At 41.9% G+C, this 24643-nt stretch overlaps 1 protein-coding gene across 1 annotated transcript in view; it reads right to left on the bottom strand.

Moving 5' to 3' along the window:
* LOC133541799 (protein kinase C alpha type-like) overlaps positions 1-24643 on the bottom strand; it is a 105459-nt gene that overhangs the window by 44231 nt on the left and 36585 nt on the right. Inside the window, exons 4-5 of the mRNA XM_061885397.1 lie at positions 3128-3284; positions 2888-3022 (exon numbers count right to left, since the gene is read on the bottom strand). Of these exons, the coding sequence (XP_061741381.1) occupies positions 2888-3022; positions 3128-3284 (292 nt within the window). The remainder of the gene's footprint in view (positions 1-2887; positions 3023-3127; positions 3285-24643) is intronic.

Raw genomic sequence — 24643 nt, 5'->3', positions numbered from 1 at the left:
TCTTAGTAATATGTGCCACGCTGTGAAGCCACACCAAACAAGATTGACAAACACATTTCGGGAGAACATCCTCCCAGTGACACAACATAAACGCAACACAACAAATACCCAGAATCCTTGGTATCCATGAGACTTCCTGACTATTTTATACACCCCACCCGCCCCCACCCCGTGCGTCGGTAAGGTGGGCGGGGTTGGTGGCGCGGGGTGTAAAAAAATTCAGTGTGTCACGAATACAAAGGATTCTGGGTATTTCTTGTGTTGCGTTTATGTTGTGTTACTGTGAGGATGTTCTCCCGAAATGTGTTTGTCAATCTTGTTGGGTGTGGCTTCATAGCGTGGCGCATATTAGTAAGTGTTAAAGTTGTTTCTATCACAACCATCAGTGTACTCTGTGTCACCCAGTATGCCTTTCAATCTTGTACGTGTGATTGGGGAAGCTGCACACAACATGTTGCCGGACTAACAATCGGTGTGTACATGTTGTTGAAGGTGTCAAAGGCAATGGCTTCACAGCACGCCCATGTCCTTGTCATCAGGATGAACACCAATTGGATAATCGCGTGAACTTTAGCGGCTCCAATTGTCTTCGTTACTCTGTGAAACGAGTTTAAATAGTTCTGTGAGTGGTAAAGTTGGCCAACCTCTGACGTATTTCAGCGGGCAGTTGGCGGGCGGGTACGGTTCTGATTAAATGTTGGTTTGGGTGGACGGCGGGTGGATGACGACTTTAGTGACGCAGTTGGGGATGATATAATTGCCAATCCGCGCATCTGTAGTGAGCAGAGTTTTTAATGTATGAATTTAGCTGAATTGCACCAGATTTGTCAAGGAGTGGTCAAAAATACCAGCAGAGGCTTGTGGATGGTTATCAAAAAGCCAGGGGTGTCAAACTCAAATACAGAGTGGGCCAACATTTAAAACTGAACAAAGCCGCGGGCCAAGGTTGAACAAATGAACCTTTTAATAGGGACCCAAACATGTTCTGCAATGAATATTGAACAAGCAAGGCTTAAATAGGGCAGCACGGTAGTACAGGGGTTAGTGCGTCTGCCTCACAATACGAAGGTCCTGAGTAATCCTGGGTTCAATCCCGGGCTCGGGATCTTTCTGTGTGGAGTTTGCATGTTCTCCCCGTAACTGCGTGGGTTCCCTCCAGGTACTCGGGCTTCCTCCCATGGAACAGGCAGAGCTTATATAACATAATCGTGCAAAATCAACTTTCAAAAAACAAACGAAAAAACATCAGTGGTATATTAAATAAAACGTAATTAAAAAACTGAATGCCTCTTTTCTATTTGCAGCCTTCTGAGGTAAATATAAATGATAAATGGGTTGTACTTGTATAGCGCTTTTCTACCTTGAAGGTACTCAAAGCGCTTTGACATTACTTCCACATTTACCCATTCACACACACATTCACACACTGATGGAGGGAGCTGCCATGCAAGGCGCTAACCAGCACCCATCAGGAGCAAGGGTGAAGTGTCTTGCTCAGGACACAACGGACGTGACGAGGTTGGTACTAGGTGGGATTTGAACCAGGGACGCTCGGGTTGCGCACGGCCACTCTCCCCACTGCGCCACGCCGTCCCTATATCAACATTAACTTTTTCCGCAGCCTAATACATTTGAAAATAAAATAAAAATGAGGTGGGTGGGGTTTGGTGGTAGCGGGGAGTGTTTATTGTAGCGTATCGGTAGAGTTAGTGCTGCAAGGGATTCTGGGTATTTGTTCTGTTGTGTTTATGTTGTGTTACGGTGCGGTTGTTCTCCCGAAATGTGTTTTATCATGTTTGTTTGGTGTGGGTTCACAGTGTGGCTCATATGTGTAACAATGTTAAAGTTGTTTCTACAGCCACCCTCTGTGTGACCTGTATGGCTGTTGACCAAGTATGTGTGTGTGAAAGCCGCATATATTATGTGACTTGGCCAGCACGCTGTTTATATGGAGGAAAAGAGGACGTGACGGCATGTTGTAGAGGACAGTGCCTCTAAGGCATGCTCCCAATATTGTTGTCCGGGTGGAAATCGGGAGAATGATTACCCAGGGAGCTTTTCGGGAAGGGCACTAAACTTCAGGAGTTTCCCGAGAAAATCGGGAGGGTTGGCAAGTATGAGTATTAGCGGTGAATGTGGTGTTACCGGCGGGCCAGCTCTAATGCTAATTTGATATTGCCTCAAGGGCCCGCGGGCCAGAGTTTGACACCCAAGCCAAAAGTGCTTTATTGCAGAGAAACTTGCTAAGGGACACAAATTTTAGCCTGATTTAGCCATTCCTTTACCACTTTTGACGTGGGTCCTGTTGGAACACCCAGCTGCGCCAGAGACCCAACCTCCGGGCTGATGATTTTAGCTTGGAGGTGAACCTTCTTTTTCATCGTCCCATTTACTCTCTGTAAAGCAGCAGTTCCATTGGCAGCAAAACAGGCCCAGAGCATAACACTACCACCACCATACTTGACAGTAGGTGTGGTGTTCCTGGGATTGAAGGCCTTACCTTTTCTCCTCCAAACATATTGTCCTGACCACAGGACTTTCCTCCAGAAGGTCTTATCTTTGTCCATGTGATGTCAGATGAAAGTCCATGTCAGAAAAACCAACAGATTTAGCTGAACTGCACCAACTTTGTCAAGAGGAGTGGTCAAAAATTCCAGCAGAAAATTGTGGATGACTAGCAAAAAGCGCCTTATTGCAGGTAAACTTGCCAAAGGACATGTAAGCAAATATGAACATTGCTGTATGTAAATATGCAGAAAGAATGATCTCCATTGTGGGATAAATAAAGTCTATCCTCCAGTCATCATTTTTTCCAAGTCCAGCATGAGGATGAATGGAGTGAACTTGCCTTATTTCCCGGGACTTAAAAAGAAGGAAGACAACTGACCATCCACACGTGGGAGCCTTCATCAGCTCGGACACTCCAAACGACATGGAGCCCATGAAGTCGTTCCTGGTCGTGCGGTCCCAGTCCCAAATCTCGATGGACAGACGCCGGTCCTTGTCGGACACTTTGAGTTTACTGTGAGAGGCCGCACACACAAACAAACACGGAGGAGAAGTGTTCAGGCGCCAAAAAGCAGAAGCTGGTTAATCAACTACAATCTGTAATTGGTTCAGGACTCACAAGGTGAAGGACTCGTTCCAGCACGGGTTCAGGGACGAACGGATGGTCCTGGTCTTCTGTTTGGTCTCGTTTTTGGGGTCTGGGATGAGCTTAAGTTTAACATATGGGTCTGATAACCCATTGGGGTCCATAGGAATCAGGTTTCTAGCTTCTCCCACTAGAAGAGGAGACCAAAAAAAAATAAAAAGAAGTTTTTTTTTTAGTGGTAAGAAGCAAACTGCTCAGCCTGCATGAACACCACTGATGAGTTAGAACAGGGGTGTCCAAAGTGCGGCCCGCAGCTAATTGTTTACCGGCCCAACACACATTCTGCAAATGCTATTGCAAAGATAAAAAAGGACACTAAAAATATTGGAATGAGGTGAAATCCAGAGGTGGGTAGTAACGCGCTACATTTACTCCGTTACATCTACTTGACTAACTTTTGGGATCAATTGTACTTCTACGAGTAGTTTTTATGCAACATACTTTTACTTTTACTGGAGTATATTTATAGAGAAGAAACGCTACTTTTACTCCGTTCCATTTATCTACATTCAGCTCGTTACTCACTACTTTTTTTTATCGATCTATTAATGTTTGTTTTGGTTTTTCAAAGTAGGATCTACGCATGTCTGCGTTTCACCAATCACATGCAGTCACTGGTGACCTTGGACCAATCAAACAGAGCCAGGTGGTCACATGACCGTCACACGTCGAATCCCATTTAAAAAAGTTGACAAACTTATTGGGGTGTTACCATCTAGTGGTCAATTGTACAAAATATGTACTGTACTGTGCAATCTACTAATACAAGTTTCAATCACACAATCAAAAGTGTAAAGAAAAAAAGACACCGTACTTCCCGTCAAAAGCCTAAAGACTGATCGCACAGTTCTTGTCTTCACAATAAAAGCACCGCTCCATCACGCCTGCGCTAACAAAATAAGAGTCTCCGAAAGCCAGCGCAAACAAGCTAGCAAACTACGGAGTTTGCCGCCAATGTATTTCTTGTAAAGTGTATAAAAACGAATATGGAAGCTGGACAAATAAGATGCCAAAAAACAACGACTTTCATGTGGTATTAGACAGGAAGGAGGACCTTTTTTTCTCCTCCATTTGAAAACGAGGACGTCTGATTCCCATCATTGCAAGTCATCAGAATCAGGTAATACACCAACTTATATTCTTGTCTTCATGAAAGATAGGAATCTATATCTTAAACATGCATGTATATTCATTAAAACACCTTTAACATGTCAACAAAAACGGCAAAATAAATATAAATTATATACTGTATATACATATATATATATATATATATATATATATATATATATATATATATATATATATATATATATATATATATACACACATTTCCTACCGCTTATTCCCTTTTGAGGTCGTGGGGGGCACTGGCACCTATCTCAGCTACAATCGGGCGGAAGGCGGTTTACACCGTGGACATATTAGTATATATGATATGTGTGTGTGTGTGTATTGTCAAAATAAGTAGAACCCCCCCTTTAGAGGACCTATTTAACCGCATATTTCCCCGCTTTAGGGGTTAGAAGCCAGGCTGGACCGTAGGGCCCCACTGGTGTATAATGAAGGCCAGGAATGTAATCGCTTATGTAAACTGTATCTGTGATAGTACTCACAACAGGTGATGATGTATAAATAATCAAATGTGTAAATCAACATGTGAAAAGGATAGGTGACCTTTGACCACCATTCAGGTATGGCAAAGTGGAAGGCTACTCTAGACAACCATCTGCGTTAGTTAAAACCTTCTCAGCACAAGTGTAATGGTTCCAGCAACAAGGCAGTAAGGAGGAACTTGTTGTGTCCGGACACTGATGAGGAACATGTTTTTGGAGCCATAAACATCCCGCGGTAGGGGAGGTTGACGTGACACAGCGCGTGCTGGTGTGGGGGAATAACGGGATGTTGGGCAAGAGTCCGAAAGACTCCGGATGCAGCCAGTCTTAGGATAGCAACAAGTATACTGAGCCAATGGAGAGTTGGTACAAAGGTCACATGTGTAACAACCAATGTATTGTTGAGAATAATGTCATGTCTTGTATCTCCATAGCAATGCTATAGCAACGGGGGAACCACCCCGAAACCGAAGGTATATAGCAATGTTGAATTCGCTATTATACGGGATTTCGTTCTTCAACGTTGCATCGAATGGACAACAGGAAAGACCTCTGAACTGCTTGGACTGAGAAGAACATTCCCAGCTCTCCAAACAGAACTCAATTCGACTAAGAAGAGACTTTCCTCCATTTCCGATCTCTCCCTGCGACGAAGGCAAAAGAGGAAGAAGACTTTCCTTCTGTCCAGCCGAGGACGCAGGGCGTTGGCCACTCGGCCTTTTTGCTCTCGGCCACCACCACTTCTCCTTTTTGGCCTCCCCTCTTCTGTCTCGCGGCCGAAAGCTGGATGTGATCGCCGGGCCGGGCGACCCATCTGGCTTCCTCCAAATTGCATTTTTCAACACTTTTAGACCTTTTCCCTTTTTGGAAAGCTCGCTTCGATTCCTTCCCTTTTTTGGGACACTTTTCGTTTTTTTAACGCGTTTGATTTATTGACACCTCAGTATCCCAATTTAAGCACTTTTTCCCATTTTGGGGTTTTTGTAGTTTTCAGTTTACTGTGACTTGATTCATGATTTTTCCCATTTTTGGGGATAGTCTCTTTTTAGGCTGCATTTGATACAGCCTCCCAATTTAAGCACTTTTTCCCCATTTTGGGGTTTTTGTAGTTTTCGGTTTACTGTGACTTGATTCATGATTTTTCCCATTTTTGGGGATAGTCTCTTTTTAGGCTGCATTTGATACAGCCTCCCAATTTAAGCACTTTTTCCCATTTTGGGGTTTTTGTAGTTTTCGGTCAACCGACTTGATTTTGATTTTTCCGATTTATGAGAATCGATGCGAGCTCTCCTCTTTTTGGGAACATTTCCGACATCCCCTGAAGAACCTGGCACAGTAAGACCCACCTCAACTTTTATTACGAATGATTTATTGCAATGATTTTAACCATGATTCTTTGATTATTGATGATTATTTGGAATGATTTATTGACGCTGTGCAAGGCTTACGCTATTGAACCTGTATTAAAAAGCATCATCTAAAAGTAGAATAATTTCATGTCCCTGTTTACCACCTCGTCCTAGACATAATGTTTTAGGGCTTTCACGTGTCCACCACCTAGCTCTGAAGGGTCACTCTAACGCAGTCCACTTACAATATGTCCTGCAAGGGCTTTTACATATCCAAGCCCCCGAATTTAACCTAGTCAGTAACAAGAGCCAAGATTCATTAGAGGTGAGCTACCCATAAACGGCGGGATCCGTGATTTAGACCTGGCCTTAGGAGATAGGCTTCTCTGCCGGGGGGACCACGGAAGGAAGAAGGACAGACGCCGGACCACCGGGAGCATCCCAGGGTAGTAGAACTAGGCTCATGGCCTCGCCATCCAGCTGAGTAGGGCCCACGTCGGTGGAGCAGCCGGTAAGACCGGTTGACCCGAGGGGACATTACCCGTAGGACGGAGTGCTGGATTTTGACTAGCAATAGGTATTGTGCGTCAATCACCGGAATCTAACAGTATGTATATATGAGGTAGATCACCTCGACTTGGTCATTTATTAAATCATTGATTGACGTTGAAAAACTTATTGGGGTGTTACCATTTAGTGGTCAATTGTAGGGAATATGTACTGTACTGTAAAATCTACTAATAAAAGTTTTAATCAATCAATCAATGAATGCCTACTGAGCCTATGGTGCTGTTAAGTTATTGTGGCTCAATGTGCCACTTTATTTTTAATGTATTATTTAATATATATTATTGTTTTAGTTGCTTAAGAGATATTCCTGGCTCTGAATTTGCTCATTGCTATTTTTAGGTTTTTGTGCATTATTTGTTGCCGTCATCATTAAACAAACAGGTTACTCATCAGTTACTCAGTACTTGAGTAGTTTTTTCACAACATACTTTTTACTTTTACTCAAGTAAATATTTGGATGACTACTCCTTACTTTTACTTGAGTAATACATCTCTAAAGTAACTGTACTCTTACTTGAGTACAATTTCTGGCTACTCTACCCCCCTCTGGTGAAATCTAACGAGAAAAAGTTGCAATTTTGACACAAAGCTGCCATGCAGGCTGTTTTTTTTTTCTTCTTTTGTCTTTATTTTGCCATGTAAAAACCATCTTTACCATGAATTGATTAACGTGGACTTAAACAAGTTGAAAAACTTATTGGGGTTTTACCAATTAGTGGTCAATTGTACGGAATATGTACTGTACTGTGCAATCTATTAATAAAAGTTTCAATCAATCAATTATTATAATTTTTTTTTTTTACCATTGCTTAAAAAAATGACAAAAAAAAATCCATGTTATAATGAATTATTTTCAAAGCTCCAATTAGTTAAAAAAATCACTTTAAAATGTTTTATGTGGTACATATTGCATATACTGTGCAGTTGCCGTATAAAAACATAGTTTTCTTTGACAAAAGAGCATAAAACAAACAAAATAGTACTTAAAACGTAAAATTGTCCCCTTAGCAGAAAAACAGCCCCAAAGCATGATGTTTCCACCCCCATGCTTCACAGTAGGTATGGTGTTCTTGGGATGCAACTCAGTATTCAATACGATGAGTTGACTTTATAGCAAAATGGATACATGGATGATACAGCAGAGGATTGGGAGAATGTCATGTGGTCAGATGAAACCAAAATAGAACTTTTTGGTATAAACTCAACTAGTCGTGTTTGGAGGAAGAAGAATACTGAGTGGCATCCCAAGAACACCATACCTACTGTGAAGCATGGGGGTGGAAACATCATGCTTTGGGGCTGTTTTTCTGCTAAGGGGACAGGACGATTGATCCGTGTTAAGGAAAGAATGAATGGGGCCATGTATCCTGAGATTTGGAGCCAAAACCTCCTTCCATCAGTGAGAGCTTTGAATGCTTGACCAAATACTTATTTTCCACCATCATTTACAAATAAATTCTTTAAAATTCCTCCAATTGAAGTGTACGTATGATGAAAATGACAGACCTCTGTCATCATTTGAAGTGGGAGAACTTGCACAATCGCTGGCTGACTAAATACTTTTTTGTACCACTGTTTATATATATATATATATATATATATATATATATATATATATATATATATATATATATACATACAAGAAATACTTGAATTTCAGTGTTTATTTATTTACACATATACACACACACATAACACTCATCTACTCATTGTTGAGTTAAGGGTTGAATTGTCCACCCTTGTTCTATTCTCTGTCACTATTTTTCCAACCATATGCATGTACAGTAGATGTCAGTATTGTCCTGTTTAAGAGTGTCACAAGATTGCTGTTTACGGCAGACAAACTGCTTTGTGGTAGTGAGAGCTTTGAATGGTTGACCAAATACTTATTTTCCACAATAATTTACAAATAAATTCTTAAAAATTCCTACAATGAGAATTCCTGGATTTTTTTTCCCCATTCTGTCTCTCACAGTTGAAGTGTACCTATGATGAAAATGACAGACCTCTGTCATCATTTGAAGTGGGAGAACTTGCACAATCGCTGGCTGACTAAATACTATATATATATATATATATATATATATATATATATATATATATATATATATATATATATATATATATATATATATATATATAAAAGAAATACTTGAATTTCAGTGTTTATTTATTTACACATATATACACACATACATTACACTCATCTACTCATTTTTGAGTTAAGGGTTGAATTGTCCACCCTTGTTGTATTCTCTGTCACAAATGTTCTAACCATATGCATGTACAGTAGATTGCAGTATTGTCCTGTTTAAGAGTGTCACAACATTGCTGTTTACGGCAGACAAACTGCTTTACGGTAGACGAATACGTGACTGCTGTTGTTGTGTGTTGTTACCGCGCTGGGAGGACGTTAATGAAACTGCCTAACAATAAAGAAACCAAGAACTCGCCCTCGATCATTCTACAGTTATAACGTCATTGGGCAAGCAGACTGTTTATATTGTGGGAAAGGGAACGTGAAAACAGGCTGTCGACACGTCACTCAGGTCAGCATGGAGCTGGAAAGGGCGTGGCCTCCAGCTCCCCCTGAATTTCGGGAGATTTGCGGGAGAAAATTTGTCTCGGGAGGTTTTAGGGAGAGGCGCTGAATTTCGGGAGTCTCCCGGAAAATCCGGAAGGGTTGGCAAGTATGGTTTACAGTATGTATTTAAAGGGATGATAACGCAGATGTAAACTATCGAGTATTCTTGAAAAGTTGGAAAAATACATCTGAGTGCTGAGCAATAAGTTGACCAAAAACGCGGATGGCATCTAATGGCTGCTGAGAGCAGGCGCCACATACGCCGCTAACAGGTGCTGAGAAGCGGAACACATGTTACAAATCGCTGGGAGTTGGCGGCGCCAGCCAGCCGCCACGTCACTGCCACTCTGAGTGGGTGTTGGCACCGTGCATTTGTCCAGAAAAAAACCAACCCCAAGTCAACACACCAACAACCTACTAAAAATGAGGTGTTGATAGTCCTTTTTGCAGCAACAGGTGCGTACTGCATGTGAACTGAGGGTGACATTTGCCTGTGTGAGAGCTGACAAATGGGAGAGGAAAGAGTGTTGTTACGTAGCAACAGCAATGTCACCATGGCGACAATATCTACAGTGAAAGGGCCAGTCCAAGTTGCTTTCAATGCACACGGAAAGAATGAACATATACTTTCCATACAATACAAAAGCCTCATATATTCCACGTTTATGCAAAAGGGAGCAAAACAGTGGACACACAAAGCTGGAAATGTATTGAATGGAATCACATTATTACAAACCCTGTTTCCATATGAGTTGGGAAATGGTGTTAGATGTAAATATAAAAAGAATACAATGATTTGCAAATCCTTTTCAAGCCATATTCAGTTGAATATGCTACAAAGACAACATATTTCATCTTCAAACTCATAAACTGAGGAATGCTCATCAAACACTTATGTGGAACATCCCACAGGTGTGCAGGCTAATTGGGAACAGGTGGGTGCCATGATTGGCTATAAAAACAGCTTCCCAAAAAATGTTCAGTCTTTCACAAGTAAGGATGGGGCGAGGTACACCCCTTTGTCCACAACTGCGTGAGCAAATAGTCAAATAGTTTAAGAACAACCTTTCTCAAAGTGACATTGCAAGAAATTTAGGTATTTCAACATCTACGCTCCATAATATCATCAAAAGGTTCAGAGAATCTGGAGAAATCACTCCACGTAAGCAGCATGGCCGGAAACCAACATTGAATGACCGTGATCTTCGATCCCTTAGAAGGCCCTGTATCAAAAACCGACATCAATCTCTAAAGGATATCACCAGGAACACTTCAGAAAACCACTGTCACTAAATACAGTTGGTCGCTACATCTGTAAGTGCAAGTTAAAGCTCTACTATGCAAAGCGAAAGCCATTTATCAACAACATCCAGAAACGCCATCAGATTCTCTGGGCCTGAGATCATCTAAGATGGACTGATGCAAAGTGGAAAAGTGTTCTGTGGTCTGACGAGTCCACATTTCAAATTGTTTTTGGAAATATTCGACATCCTGTAATCCCTACCAAGGGGGAAGCGAACCATCCAGACTGTTATGGACGCAAAGTGGAAAAGCCAGCATGTGTGATGGTATGGGGGTGTATTAGTGCCCAAGGCATGGGTAACTTACACATGTGTGATGGTATGGGGGTGTATTAGTGCCCAAGACATGGGTAACTTACACATGTGTGATGGTATGGGGGTGCATTAGTGCCCAAGGCATGGGTAACTTACACATGTGTGATGGTATGGGGGTGTATTAGTGAACAAGACATGGGTAACTTACACATGTGTGATGGTATGGGGGTGCATTAGTGCCCAAGGCATGGGTAACTTACACATGTGTGATGGTATGGGGGTGCATTAGTGCCCAAGGCATGGGTAACTTACACATCTGTGAAGGCACCATTAATGCTGAAAGGTACATACAGCTTTTGGAACAACATATGCTGCCATCTAAGCGCCGTCTTTTTCAGGGACGCCCCTGCTTATTTCAGCAAGACAATGCCATGGCACATTCAGCACGTGTTACAACAGCGTGGCTTCGTAAAAAAAGAGTGCGGGTACTTTCCCGGCCCGCCTGCAGTCCAGACCTGTCTCCCATGGAAAATGTGTGGCGCTTTATGAAGCGTAAAATAGGACAGCGGAGACCCCGGACTGTTGAAGGACTGAAGCTCTACATAAAACAAGAATGGGAAAGAATTCCACTTTCAAAGCTTCAACAATTAGTTTCCTCAGTTCCCAAACGTTTATTGAGTGTTGTTAAAAGAAAAGGTGATGTAACACAGTGGTGAACATGCCCTTTCCCAACTACTTTGGCACGTGTTGCATCCATGAAATTGTAAGTTAATTATTTTTTGCAAAAAAAAAAAACGTTTATGAGTTGAACATCAAATATGTTGTCTTTGTAGCATATTCAACTGAATATGGCTTGAAAAGGATTTGCAAATCATTGTATTCTGTTTATATTTACATCTAACACAATTTCCCAACTCATATGGAAACGGGGTTTGTACAATTATTTCTTGCTATTGCAACTATCCCCAATTCTCTTTCCATTACACAGGGTTGTCCAAAGTAGGGCCAAGGGGCCATCTGCAGCCCACAGCTTGTTTTTTTATCAGCCCACATCCTCTACAAAATATAATTAATTACAAAGGACAATTATGGAAATGCAAAAAATTCAAGTGCTTGAATAAAATGGCAGCTGCAAACCAAAACGGCCAACTGCCCGTGCATCTTACATTATACAGAACAGTACAGCCCATTCAAGAGCAGACAAACATTACAGGGAGACAGAACTGGTTGAAACATTACAGAGGGGACACAACAGGATGAAACATTACAGGGAGACAGAACAGGATCAAACATCACAGGGAGACAGAACAGCATCAAACATTACAGGGAGACAGAACAGGATGAAACATTACAGGGAGACAGAATAGGAAGAAACATTACAGGGAGACAGAACAGCATCAAACATTACAGGGAGACAGAACTGGATGAAACATTACAGGGAGACAGAACAGGAAGAAACATTACAGGGACACAGAACAGCATCAAACATTACAGGGAGACAGAACTGGATGAAACATTACAGGGAGACAGAACAGGAAGAAACATTACAGGGACACAGAACAGCATCAAACATTACAGGGAGACAGAACAGCATCAAACATTACAGGGAGACAGAACTGGAAGAAACATTACAGGGAGACAGAACAGGAGCAAACATTACAGGGAGACAGAACTGGAAGAAACATTACAGGGAGACAGAACAGGATCAAACATTACAGGGAGACAGAACAGGATCAAACATTACAGGGAGACAGAACAGGAAGAAACATTACAGGGAGACAGAACAGGATCAAACATTACAGGGAGACAGAACAGCATCAAACATTACAGGGAGACAGAACAGGAGCAAACATTAGAGGGAGACAGAACTGGAAGAAACATTACAGGGAGACAGAACAGGATCAAACATTACAGGGAGACAGAACTGGATGAAACATTACAGGGAGACAGAACAGGAAGAAACATTACAGGGAGACAGAACAGCATCAAACATTACAGGGAGACAGAACAGCATCAAACATTACAGGGAGACAGAACTGGAAGAAACATTACGGGGAGACACAACAGGATGAAACATTACAGGGAGACAGAACAGCATCAAACATTACAGGGAGACAGAACAACATCAAACATAACAGGGAGACAGAACAGGATCAAACATTACAGGGAGACAGAACAGCATCAAACATTACAGGGAGACAGAACAGGATGAAACATTACAGGGAGACAGAACAGGATGAAACATTACAGGGAGACAGAACAGCATCAAACATTAGAGGGAGACAAAACAGGATGAAACATAACAGGGAGACACAACAGGATGAAACATTACAGGGAGACAGAACAGCATCAAACATTACAGGGAGAGAGAACAGGATGAAACATTACAGGGAGACAGAACAGGATCAAACATTAGAGGGAGACAGAACAGCATCAAGCATTACAGGGAGACAGAACAGGATGAAACATTACAGGGAGTCAGAACAGCATCAAACATTAGAGGGAGACAAAACAGGATGAAACATAACAGGAAGACAGAACAGGATCAAACATAACAGGGAGACAGAACAGCATCAAACATTACAGGGAGACAGAACAGGATCAAACATTACAGGGAGACAGAACAGGATGAAACATTACAGGGAGACAGAACAGGATCAAACATTACAGGGAGACAGAACAGGATCAAAAATTACAGGGAGACAGAACAACATCAAACATAACAGGGAGACAGAACAGGATCAAACATTACAGGGAGACAGAACAGGATCAAACGTTACAGGGAGACAGAACCGGATCATACATTACAGGGAGACAGAACAGGATCAAACATTACAGGGAGACAGAACAGCATCAAACATTACAGGGAGACAAAACAGGATGAAACATAACAGGGAGACAGAACAGGATCAAACATAACAGGGAGACAGAACAGCATCAAACATTACAGGGAGACAGAACAGGATCAAACATTACAGGGAGACAGAACAGCATCAAACATTACAGGGAGACAGAACAGGATGAAACATTAGAGGGAGACAGAACAGGATCAATCATAACAGGGAGACAGAACAGGATCAAACATTACAGGGAGACAGAACAGGATCAAACATAACAGGGAGACAGAACAGGATCAAACATTACAGGGAGACAGAACAGGATGAAACATTACAGGGAGACAGAACAGGATGAAACATTACAGGGAGACAGAACAGGATGAAACATTACAGGGAGACAGAACAGGATCAAACATTACAGGGAGACAGAACAGGATCAAACATTACAGGGAGACAGAACAGGATCAAACATAACAGGGAGACAGAACAGGATCAAACATAACAGGGAGACAGAACAGCATCAAACGTTACAGGGAGACAGAACAGGATCAAACATAACAGGGAGACAGAACAGCATCAAACGTTACAGGGAGACAGAACAGGATCAAACGTTACAGGGAGACAGAACAGGATCAAACGTTACAGGGAGACAGAACAACATCCAACATTACAGGGAGACAGAACAGGATCAAACATTACAGGGAGACAGAGCAGGATCAAACATTACAGGGAGACAGAACAGGATCAAACATTACAGGGAGACAGAACAGGATGAAACATTACAGGGAGACAGAACAGGATCAAACATTACAGGGAGACAGAACAGGATCAAACATTACAGGGAGACAGAACAAGATCAAACATTACAGGGAGACAGAACAGGATCAAACATTACAGGGAGACAGAACAGGATCAAACATTACAGGGAGACAGAACAGGATCAAACATTACAGGGAGACAGAACAGGATCAAACATTACAGGGAGGCAGAACAGGATCAAACATTACAGGGAGACAGAACAGGATCAAACATTACAGGGAGACATAACAGGATCAAACATTACAGGGAGACAGAACAAGATCAAACATTACAGGGAGACAGAACAGGATCAAACATTACAGGGAGACAAAACAGGATCAAACATTACAGGGAGACAGAACAGGATCAAACATTACAGGGAGACAGAACAGGATCAAACATTACAGGGAGACAGAACAGGATCAAACATTACAGGGAGGCAGAACAGGATCAAACATTACAGGGAGACAGAACAGGATCAAACATTACAGGGAGGCAGAACAGCATCAAACATTACAGGGAGACAGAACAGGATCAAACATTACAGGGAGACAGAACAGGATCAAACATTACAGGGAGACAGAACAGGATCAAACATTACAGGGAGACAGAACAGGATCAAACATTACAGGGAGGCAGAACAGGATCAAACATTACAGGGAGACAGAACAGGATCAAACATTACAGGGAGACATAACAGGATCAAACATTACAGGGAGACAGAACAAGATCAAACATTACAGGGAGACAGAACAGGATCAAACATTACAGGGAGACAGAACAGGATCAAACATTACAGGGAGACAGAACAGGATCAAACATTACAGGGAGACAGAACAGGATCAAACATTACAGGGAGACAGAACAGGATCAAACATTACAGGGAGGCAGAACAGGATCAAACATTACAGGGAGACAGAACAGGATCAAACATTACAGGGAGGCAGAACAGCATCAAACATTACAGGGAGACAGGACAGGATCAAACATTACAGGGAGACAGAACAGGATCAAACATTACGGGGAGACGGAACAGGATCCCTAACAACGGGTCTGTCAACTTCCGACGCCCCTTACAATAAAAAGTGAGAAACCGGTAAACAAAGGGGGAAGGTGAGAAAAAAAAAAACAAAAAAAAAAAACAGTCGAAGCCTGGGCCCCTGGAGAGGGGATCCAGACTGAGGCTAAGGGAAAACAAACTCATATCCATAGCACACATAAGCATGTGTGTAAGAGGGAAACATCAAAGAACCCAAAGGACATTAAAAGAGCAGAGCTGATGCAACCAGCCACTTCTACATACAGCTACAAAAGTAAAACAAAGACAACAACAAAAAGAAACATATAGACTGTGGTGGCCTCTGTGGTGTTCCACGCCATGGTCTGCTGGGGTGGGGGGGAGCAGAACCAACGTCGCCCACCAACATTCGGCCAGTGTCCAGTCCGCATGGATCAGAATAAGAAATAGTTTAATAATCCCTAAGGGAAGTACAAATTTTCAGCACAATCCCATTACAGGGAGACAGAACCGGATGAAGCATTACAGGGAGACAGAACCGGATGAAGCATTACAGGGAGACAGAACCGGATGAAGCATTACAGGGAGACAAAACAGAATCACTCATTGGCTCATTCAGCCAAGACACTGTGAAGCTTGTCCGTCCGCAGCCTTGTTTCTTTGTCCGCATCTCCTCCAATCTCTAGGGTGAGAAGCTCTGCCATCCGGGAGGAACTCAAAGTAAAGCCGCTGCTCCTCCACATGGAGAGGAGCCAGGTGAGGTGGTTCGGGCATCTGGTCAGAATGCCACCCGAACGCCTCCCTAGGGAGGTGTTTAGGGCACGTCTGACTGGTAGGAGACCAAGGGGAAGACCCAGGACACGTTGGGAAGACTATGTCTCCCGGCTGGCCTGGGAACCAGCTGGACCAAGTGGCTGGGGAGAGGAAAGTCTGGGCTTCCCTGCTTAGGCTGCTGCCCCCACGACCCGACCTCGGATAAGCGGAAGAAGATGGATGGATGGGTTGTAAAAATCTCCTTCCACGTCCGTCCCTGACCCCCACATTTCAAACTCTGGAAACACTTAGTGGAAACTCTCCCCACCCACACTGCTTGGTGCCTCGTCTGAGCTGCTGGGACTTAGATGACCATAGTAACTCATTAGATGACCATAGTAACTCATTAGATGACCATAGTAACTAATTAGATGACCATAGTAACTCATTAGATGACCATAGTAACTCATTAGATGACCATAGTAACTCATTAGATGACCATAGTAACTCATTAGATGACCATAGTAACTCATTAGATGACCATAGTAACTCATTAGATGACCATAGTAACTAATTATATGACCATAGTAATTAATTAGATGACCATTGTAACTAATTAGATGACCATAGTAACTAATTAGATGACCATAGTAACTAATTAGATGACCATAGTAATTAATTAGATGACCATAGTAACTAATTAGATGACCATTGTAACTAATTAGATGACCATAGTAACTAATTAGATGACCATAGTAACTAATTAGATGACCATAGTAATTAATTAGATGACCATAGTAACTAATTAGATGACCATAGTAACTAATTAGATGAGCATAGTAACTAATTAGATGACCAGAGTAACTCATTAGATGACCATAGTAACTCATTAGATGACCATAGTAACTCATTAGATGACCATAGTAACTCATTAGATGACCATAGTAACTAATTAAATGACCATAGTAACTAATTACATGACCATAGTAACTAATTAGATGACCAGAGTAACTCATTAGATGACCATAGTAACTCATTAGATGACCATAGTAACTCATTAGATGACCATAGTAACTCATTAGATGACCATAGTAACTAATTAAATGACCATAGTAACTAATTACATGACCATAGTAACTAATTAGATGACCATAGTAACTCATTAGATGACCATAGTAACTCATTAGATGACCATAGTAACTCATTACATGACCATAGTAACTCATTAGATGACCATAGTAACTCATTAGATGACCATAGTAACTAATTAGATGACCATAGTAACTCATTAGATGACCATAGTAACTCATTAGATGACCATAGTAACTCATTAGATGACCATAGTAACTCATTAGATGACCATAGTAACTCATTAGATGACCATTGTAACTCATTAGATGACCATAGTAACTCATTAGATGACCATAGTAACTCATTAGATGACCATTGTAACTCATTATATGACCATAGTAACTCATTAGATGACCATAGTAACTCATTAGATGACCATAGTAACTCATTAGATGACCATAGTAACTAATTAGATGACCATAGTAAATCATTAGATGACCATAGTAACTCATTAGATGAACATTGTAACTAATTAGATGACCATAGTAACTCATTAGATGACCATTGTAACTCATTAGATGACCATAGTAACTCATTAGAGGACCATAGTAACTCATTAGATGACCATAGTAACTCATTAGATGACCATAGTAACTCATTAGAGGACCATAGTAACTCATTAGATGACCATAGTAACTCATTAGATGACCATAGTAACTAATTAGATGACCATAGTAACTCATTAGATGACCATAGTAACTCATTAGAGGACCATAGTAACTCATTAGATGACCATTGTAACTCATTAGATGACCATAGTAACTCATTAGAGGACCATAGTAACTCATTAGATGACCATAGTAACTCATTAGATGACCATAGTAACTAATTAGATGACCATAGTAACTAATTAGATGACCATAGTAAATCATTAAATAACGATAGTAACTCATTAGATGAACATTGTAACTAATTAGATGACCATAGTAACTCATTCAATGACCATTGTAACTCATTAGATGACCATAGTAACTCATTAGATGACCATAGTAACTCATTAGATGACCATAGTAACTCATTAGATGACCATAGTAACTCATTAGATGACCATACTAACTCATTAGATGACCATAGTAACTCATTAGATGACCATTGTAACTAATATATCATGCAGATTCCAAGCATTGAAAGACTTAGTATAGTTCAGGGTTCAACAACCCAAAATGCTGAAAGAGCCGCAAAAAATTAAAAGCCATTTAACATACAGATAGAGTGTCATGAGATATAAATTGAATTATGAGGACTTAAAGGGAATTAAATGAGCTCCAATATAGCTACAAATGAGGCATAATGATGCAATATGTACATACAGCTAGCCTAAATAGCATGTTAGCATCGATTAGCTTGCAGTGATTAGCACTCCACACAAGTCAATAACATCAACAAAACTCACCTTTGTGCATTCACGCACAATGTTCAAAGTTTGGTGGACAAAATGAGACAGAAAAAGAAGTGGCATAAAACACGTCTTAAAAAGTCGGCGAAATTTGTACATGTAAACAAACCACGGTGAGTTCAAGGACCGCCAAAATGAGTAGGACAAAACGGCGCTCGCCAAATACTGGAATCAGTGAAGCATGTTTAATATAATCAGTGTGCTTTATAGCAATTAGTGAGGTTTGTGTCATGTTTGTCCTCCTGCAGAAACCATATTAAAGGAAAAAATATATTTTTTCCCCCCACATTTTTTTCCATTTTTGAAAAAGCTCCAGAGGGCCACTAGGGCGGCGCTAAAGAGCCGTTAGAGCCGCGGGTTGCCAACCTCCGGTATAGTTGAAGACTTAGGCTCATTAGAAAACATCATTGCACATCATAATGGCAGCTACCCTTTACATCTTAAACATCTAAATATCTGGGAATGTCACACGGACCAGATTGAAAAGCTTAACGGGCCGCATGCGGAACCCTGGGCCTTAATTGACCCAGGTTTGGTATATACTCACCCTGTGGAACAGTAGAACATACCATCTAATGAACCATTAACAACATTGTGATAAATATAGTAAATCAAATCAAATCATCATTTAGCCTTATTTAAGAGTGCAGTAACAGCAGCTGCAAAAGTTTTCTTACATGGTTTAATCCTACAAAGAGGAACAGCGCACCGCCGATCAGAGAAAACTTAGGCAACAGTCCGGAAAGTTTATGATTTTGAAACATTTGAAAGTGCAAGCAGAGGTCGATAGCGCAGCTCAATGTTGACCAGGTGTGATACTTCCAATGCAGGGATTGCCATTTTATGGAGGAGGTCATTACAAAAATACATTAAGAGGTTACAAATAGTTAACTGTAGTTTTTTCAACCCACTGCTAAAGTACCCTCCCCCCCCAGTAGTTTTCAGTGACCTTCAGTGCAGTTTTCTGTACACGAAAGAAAATACAGACAGCATATTTTCCCGGACCATAGGGCACACCGCCGATGAGTGGTGAGGTCTATTTTTGTCAATACTTGGACTACGAGGTGGTTGTTTTCCCGAGATGCAAGTGTACTTGAGCCAGAGATGGCATGAAGGTAAAGACATCTTTTATTTTAACACAATAACTGCACAAAAAATGTGAACAAAAGGCGCGCACAAAACTTGCACAATGGCAGGAACTATGAACAATAAACAAAAACCTACTTGGCATGAATAACAAAAATTTGACTTGGAACGGAACGAGAACGGGACATGGATCATTGGCATGGATTACAAGGTGCGTAGAAGGTGATGTAGGGTGCTGTTGCCAGAATGAACAACAGAAACAGACAGGCTTAAATAATACTGTGGTGGTTAGTGAAAACAGGTGTGAGACATGAGGACAGGTGAAAACTAATGAGTTGTCATGGAAACAAAACAAACCAGGAAGTGCAAAAACAGTAACTGAGTGTCTTAAAAACCAAAACATAATCACACAGACATGACAATTTTCATACATAAGGCCCAGTAAAGGAGTAATTATTATTATTATTTTTTTGTGAATGTAAAAGACTTCCTTGTGGTCTACATAACATGTAATGGTGGTCAAAATGTTGCATAAATGATGTTTTACACAACATCTTCAAGTCACTTTCTGACAGTCTCTTCCCGATCTGCCGTTTTGTGGGCGATCTTATTTACGTGCCTCCACTTTGACAGCGTCATCTTTGTTGTAGCGTGCAAGGACGGGAGTAGATGAAGTGTCAAAAGATGGCGCTAACTGTTTTAACGACATCCAGACTTTACTTCAATCAATAACGGAGCATCATCTCCTCATCTGTGGCTCACTCGTGCTACAACAATGAAAAATGGTCTGACCGGAACCCTCGAATAACTAAAGTTCCATGGGTGAATTATGTAAACAGACATTTATAGCGTCGTTAAATTGATTAAAATAGTGATCTAAGACTTACTTAGAGCACTGTGATGAGGTGGCGACTTGTCCAGGGTGTACAACGCCTTCCGCACCAGCACCCCCCGCGACCCCAACAGGGACAAGCGGTAGAAAATGTATGGATGGACTTACTTAGAGTCATACCAAAGACTATAAAAATGGGACCCATTACCTCTATGCTTAACACTCAGCAATAAGGGTTGGAATTGGGTGTTAAATGACCTAAAATATCCCTGGGCGTGGCCTCCGCTGCTGCTCACTGCTCCCCTCACCTCCCAGGGAGTGATCAAAGGTGATGGGTCAAATGCAGAGGGTCATTTCAGCACACCTGCTGTGTGTGTGTGTAACTCTCACTGGTACTTTCACTCTAAAGTCAAAATGTAAACTCTGTTTCGACTAGCATCATTTGACCAGCAGAGGGCGGTGCAGCTCTTGTTTGTGCATGACAGAAAAATAAAAGCCGGCGTCACAAATGTTTACCTTTTTTTTTTTTCCACGCGTGTGACTCAGAGGGGACTTGGACTGCCAGTGATTAGCCTACACGAGGCAACAGCACGGGGCGTGGAACATAGAATCCAGAGTCATGCTGCAGAAAAGCCACCATCACGCACTCGGGTCACTTCCACGGCAACACGTTGGACACTCGGATCAATGCAAATGAGGTGTGAGAAAATACAAGGCGCAGAAAAGTTGCAGAGTCAATGCACGGAAGCACGCCACCAGACATCGGCAGTAATCAAGGACCATCCGCTGTTGCTTGGATACCAGAAGAACAGCATCCTCAGCATCCAGCCCACTACTCCCCTCGCACGGTGTGTGCTAGTTACCAACAACATTACAGACTACAACAGCTCATTCCTGAAGGAATTGCGTGTGAATGCTCCAACGCGGAAGTTGAAGTGAAATGCTGACAGAATGTAGTACGAATGTAAGAACAGTTGGAATATTAGAAGCGTTTCAATGTTGAAGAGTTTGAATTTCCAGGAAATTTTCCATTCCTGGAAATATTTCAGGAATGTCTAGGATGAGTTGAAGGTGGAATGGTTGAAATTGGTTGAAAAATGTGAGAATTGTGGAAGTTTGAAAAATGCCTCATTGATTTCAAATGGGAAATTCCCCAAAATACTGGAATTTCGGGCCATAAATATATATATATATGCACATATATACACACACATACCGTATTTCCTTGAATTTCCGCCGGGTATATATTATCCCCATGCGTCGTTTTACCGCCGGGTCAAACTTGTTTCGCAAAATAATTAGCGCATGCTTGGAATTAGCGCATGTTTAGAATGACTGCTGGGTCAAACTCGTTTCGCAAAATAATTAGCGCATGCTTGGAATTAGCGCATGTTTAGAATGACTGCTGGGTCAAACTCGTTTCGCAAAATAATTAGCGCATGCTTGGAATTAGCGCATGTTTAGAATTACTGCCGGGTCAAACTTGTTTAGCAAAATAATTAGCGCATGCTTGGAATTAGCGCATGTTTAGAATGACTGCTGGGTCAAACTTGTTTAGCAAAATAATTAGCGCATGCTTGGAATTAGCGCATGTTTAGAATTACTGCCGGGTCAAACTTGTTTAGCAAAATAATTAGCGCATGCCTCGGTTTACCGCCGGGTCAAACACGTTTCGCAGAATAATTAGCATACTTGCCAACCCTCTCGGGTATTCCGGGAGACTCCCGAAATTCAGCACCTCTCCCGTAAACATCCCAGGATGAATTTTCACCTGAAAATCTCCCGAAATTCAGGTGGAGCTGGAGGCCACGCCCCCTCCAGCTCCACGCGGACCTGAGTGAGGACAGTCTATTTTCACGTCCGCTTTCCCATGACGTTATAACTGTAGAATGGTCGAGGGCGAGTTCTTGGTTTCTTATGTGGGTTTATTGTTAGGCAGTTTCATTAACGTCCTCCCAGCGCGGTAACAACACACAACAACAGCAGTCACGTTTTCGTCTACTCTAAAGCAATTCGTCATCCGTAAACAGCAATGTTGTGACACTCTTAAACATGACAATACTGCCATCTACTGTACATGCACCACAACACCTACAGGCAACTTCAACCCTTTACTAATATCCTCCTCCATTCACATCCCATCTCCCCGGATTGTAAATAACCTAATGTAAATAATTGAATGTATTTCTAACGTATTTACTTGTTCTTATGCTATGTGAACTGACTATGTTCTCTGCTGGCTGTACATATCCTACTAAGTCACACCTACACTCTTTCAATGTCCATTTCTCTGTTGATGACTGAAGTACTGATATCAACCAAAGCTCCCCATCCCACCCCCGGATTGTAAATAATGTAAATAATTCAATGTATATACTATGATGATGAACTTGTGTGATGACTGTATTATGTTGATAGTATATATTTGTACCATGAATTGATTAACGTGGACCCCGACTTAAACAAGTTGAGAAACTTATTGGGGTGTTACCATTTAGTGGTCAATTGTAGGGAATATGTACTGTACTGTGCAATCTACTAATAAAAGTTTCAATCAATCAATCATGCATATATGACAATACTCCTCCCCTCTTCACCACGCCCCGCCCCCGACCACCTCCCGAAATCGGAGGTCCCAAGGTTGGCAAGTATGACACACACACAGGTACAGTACTACATAATGAATGGATGACGACACAAATGCTCCAAAGACAGTCAAATCAATCAATCAATTAATGTTTACTTATATAGCCCTAAATCACTAATGTCTCAAAGGGCTGCACAAACCACTACCACATCCTCGGTAGGCCCACATAAGGGCAAGGAGAACTCACACCCAGTGGGACGTCGGTGACATTTAAGTCTCACCTTAAAACTCATCTGTATACTCTAGCCTTTAAATAGACCTCCTTTTTAGACCAGTTGATCTGCCGCTTCTTTTCTTTTTTTCTCCTATGTTCCCCCCCTCCCTTGTGGAGGGGGTCCGGTCCGATGACCATGGATGAAGTACTGGCTGTTCAGAGTCGAGACCCAGGATGGACCGCTCGCCTGTGTATCGGTTGGGGACATCTCTACGCTGCTGATCCGCCTCCGCTTAAGATGGTTTCCTGTGGACGGGACTCTCGCTGCTGTCTTGGATCCGCATGAACTGAACTCTCGTGGCTGTGTTGGAGCCACTATGGATTGAACTTTCACAGTATCATGTTAGACCCGCTCCACATCCATTGCTTTCGGTCCCCTAGAGGAGGGGGGGGGGGGGGGGCTTGGGGGGTTGCCCACATCTGAGGTCCTCTCCAAGGTTTCTCATAGTCAGCATTGTCACTGGCGTCCCACTGGATGTGAATTCTCCCTGCCCACTGGGTGTGAGTTTTCCTTGCCCTTTTGTGGGTTCTTCCGAGGATGTTGTAGTCGTAATGATTTGTGCAGTCCTTTGAGACATTTGTGATTTGGGGCTATATAAATAAACATTGATTGATTGATTGATGACTATGAGAACCTTGGAGAGGACAAAAGCAATGGATGTGGAGCGGGTCTAAGATGATAATGAAATGTGTTCAACAATAAATGATGTAAAACAACATTTACAGTGTAAACAGTATAATTCCGGGTTTATAGTTTTTAGGGCTATTTAAAAGTGATGAAACGGATCAGCAACACCTGAGCGGCTTCATAAAGCCTCCAAAAGTGAGATAAAAGTAACCCGGGTGGGTGCGTGTGGGGGCCACAGTGCAATCTCACCAACAGGCTTGGAAATTCAAATGTGTTGTTGCATAACAAAGCCATGTGCCAGTTAAGAATGTTTGATAATCTGGGAGGCTGGGGAGGGGGGGAGGAGGGGTGGTAGCAGCGGGCCAGAACATGAGCTGGATGCATCCCTGCTGTGCGCTGCCAGAGATGTGTGTGATCACCTCACACACTCACACACTCACACAGCAATCAACACACACATTTCTTACCTTCCAC

This window comes from Nerophis ophidion, linkage group LG23, assembly GCF_033978795.1.
Source record: "Nerophis ophidion isolate RoL-2023_Sa linkage group LG23, RoL_Noph_v1.0, whole genome shotgun sequence".
Taxonomy (NCBI): Eukaryota; Metazoa; Chordata; class Actinopteri; order Syngnathiformes; family Syngnathidae; genus Nerophis; species Nerophis ophidion.
Note: the sequence above shows the minus strand (reverse complement) of the source record. Positions and strands in the feature narration are given on the sequence as shown.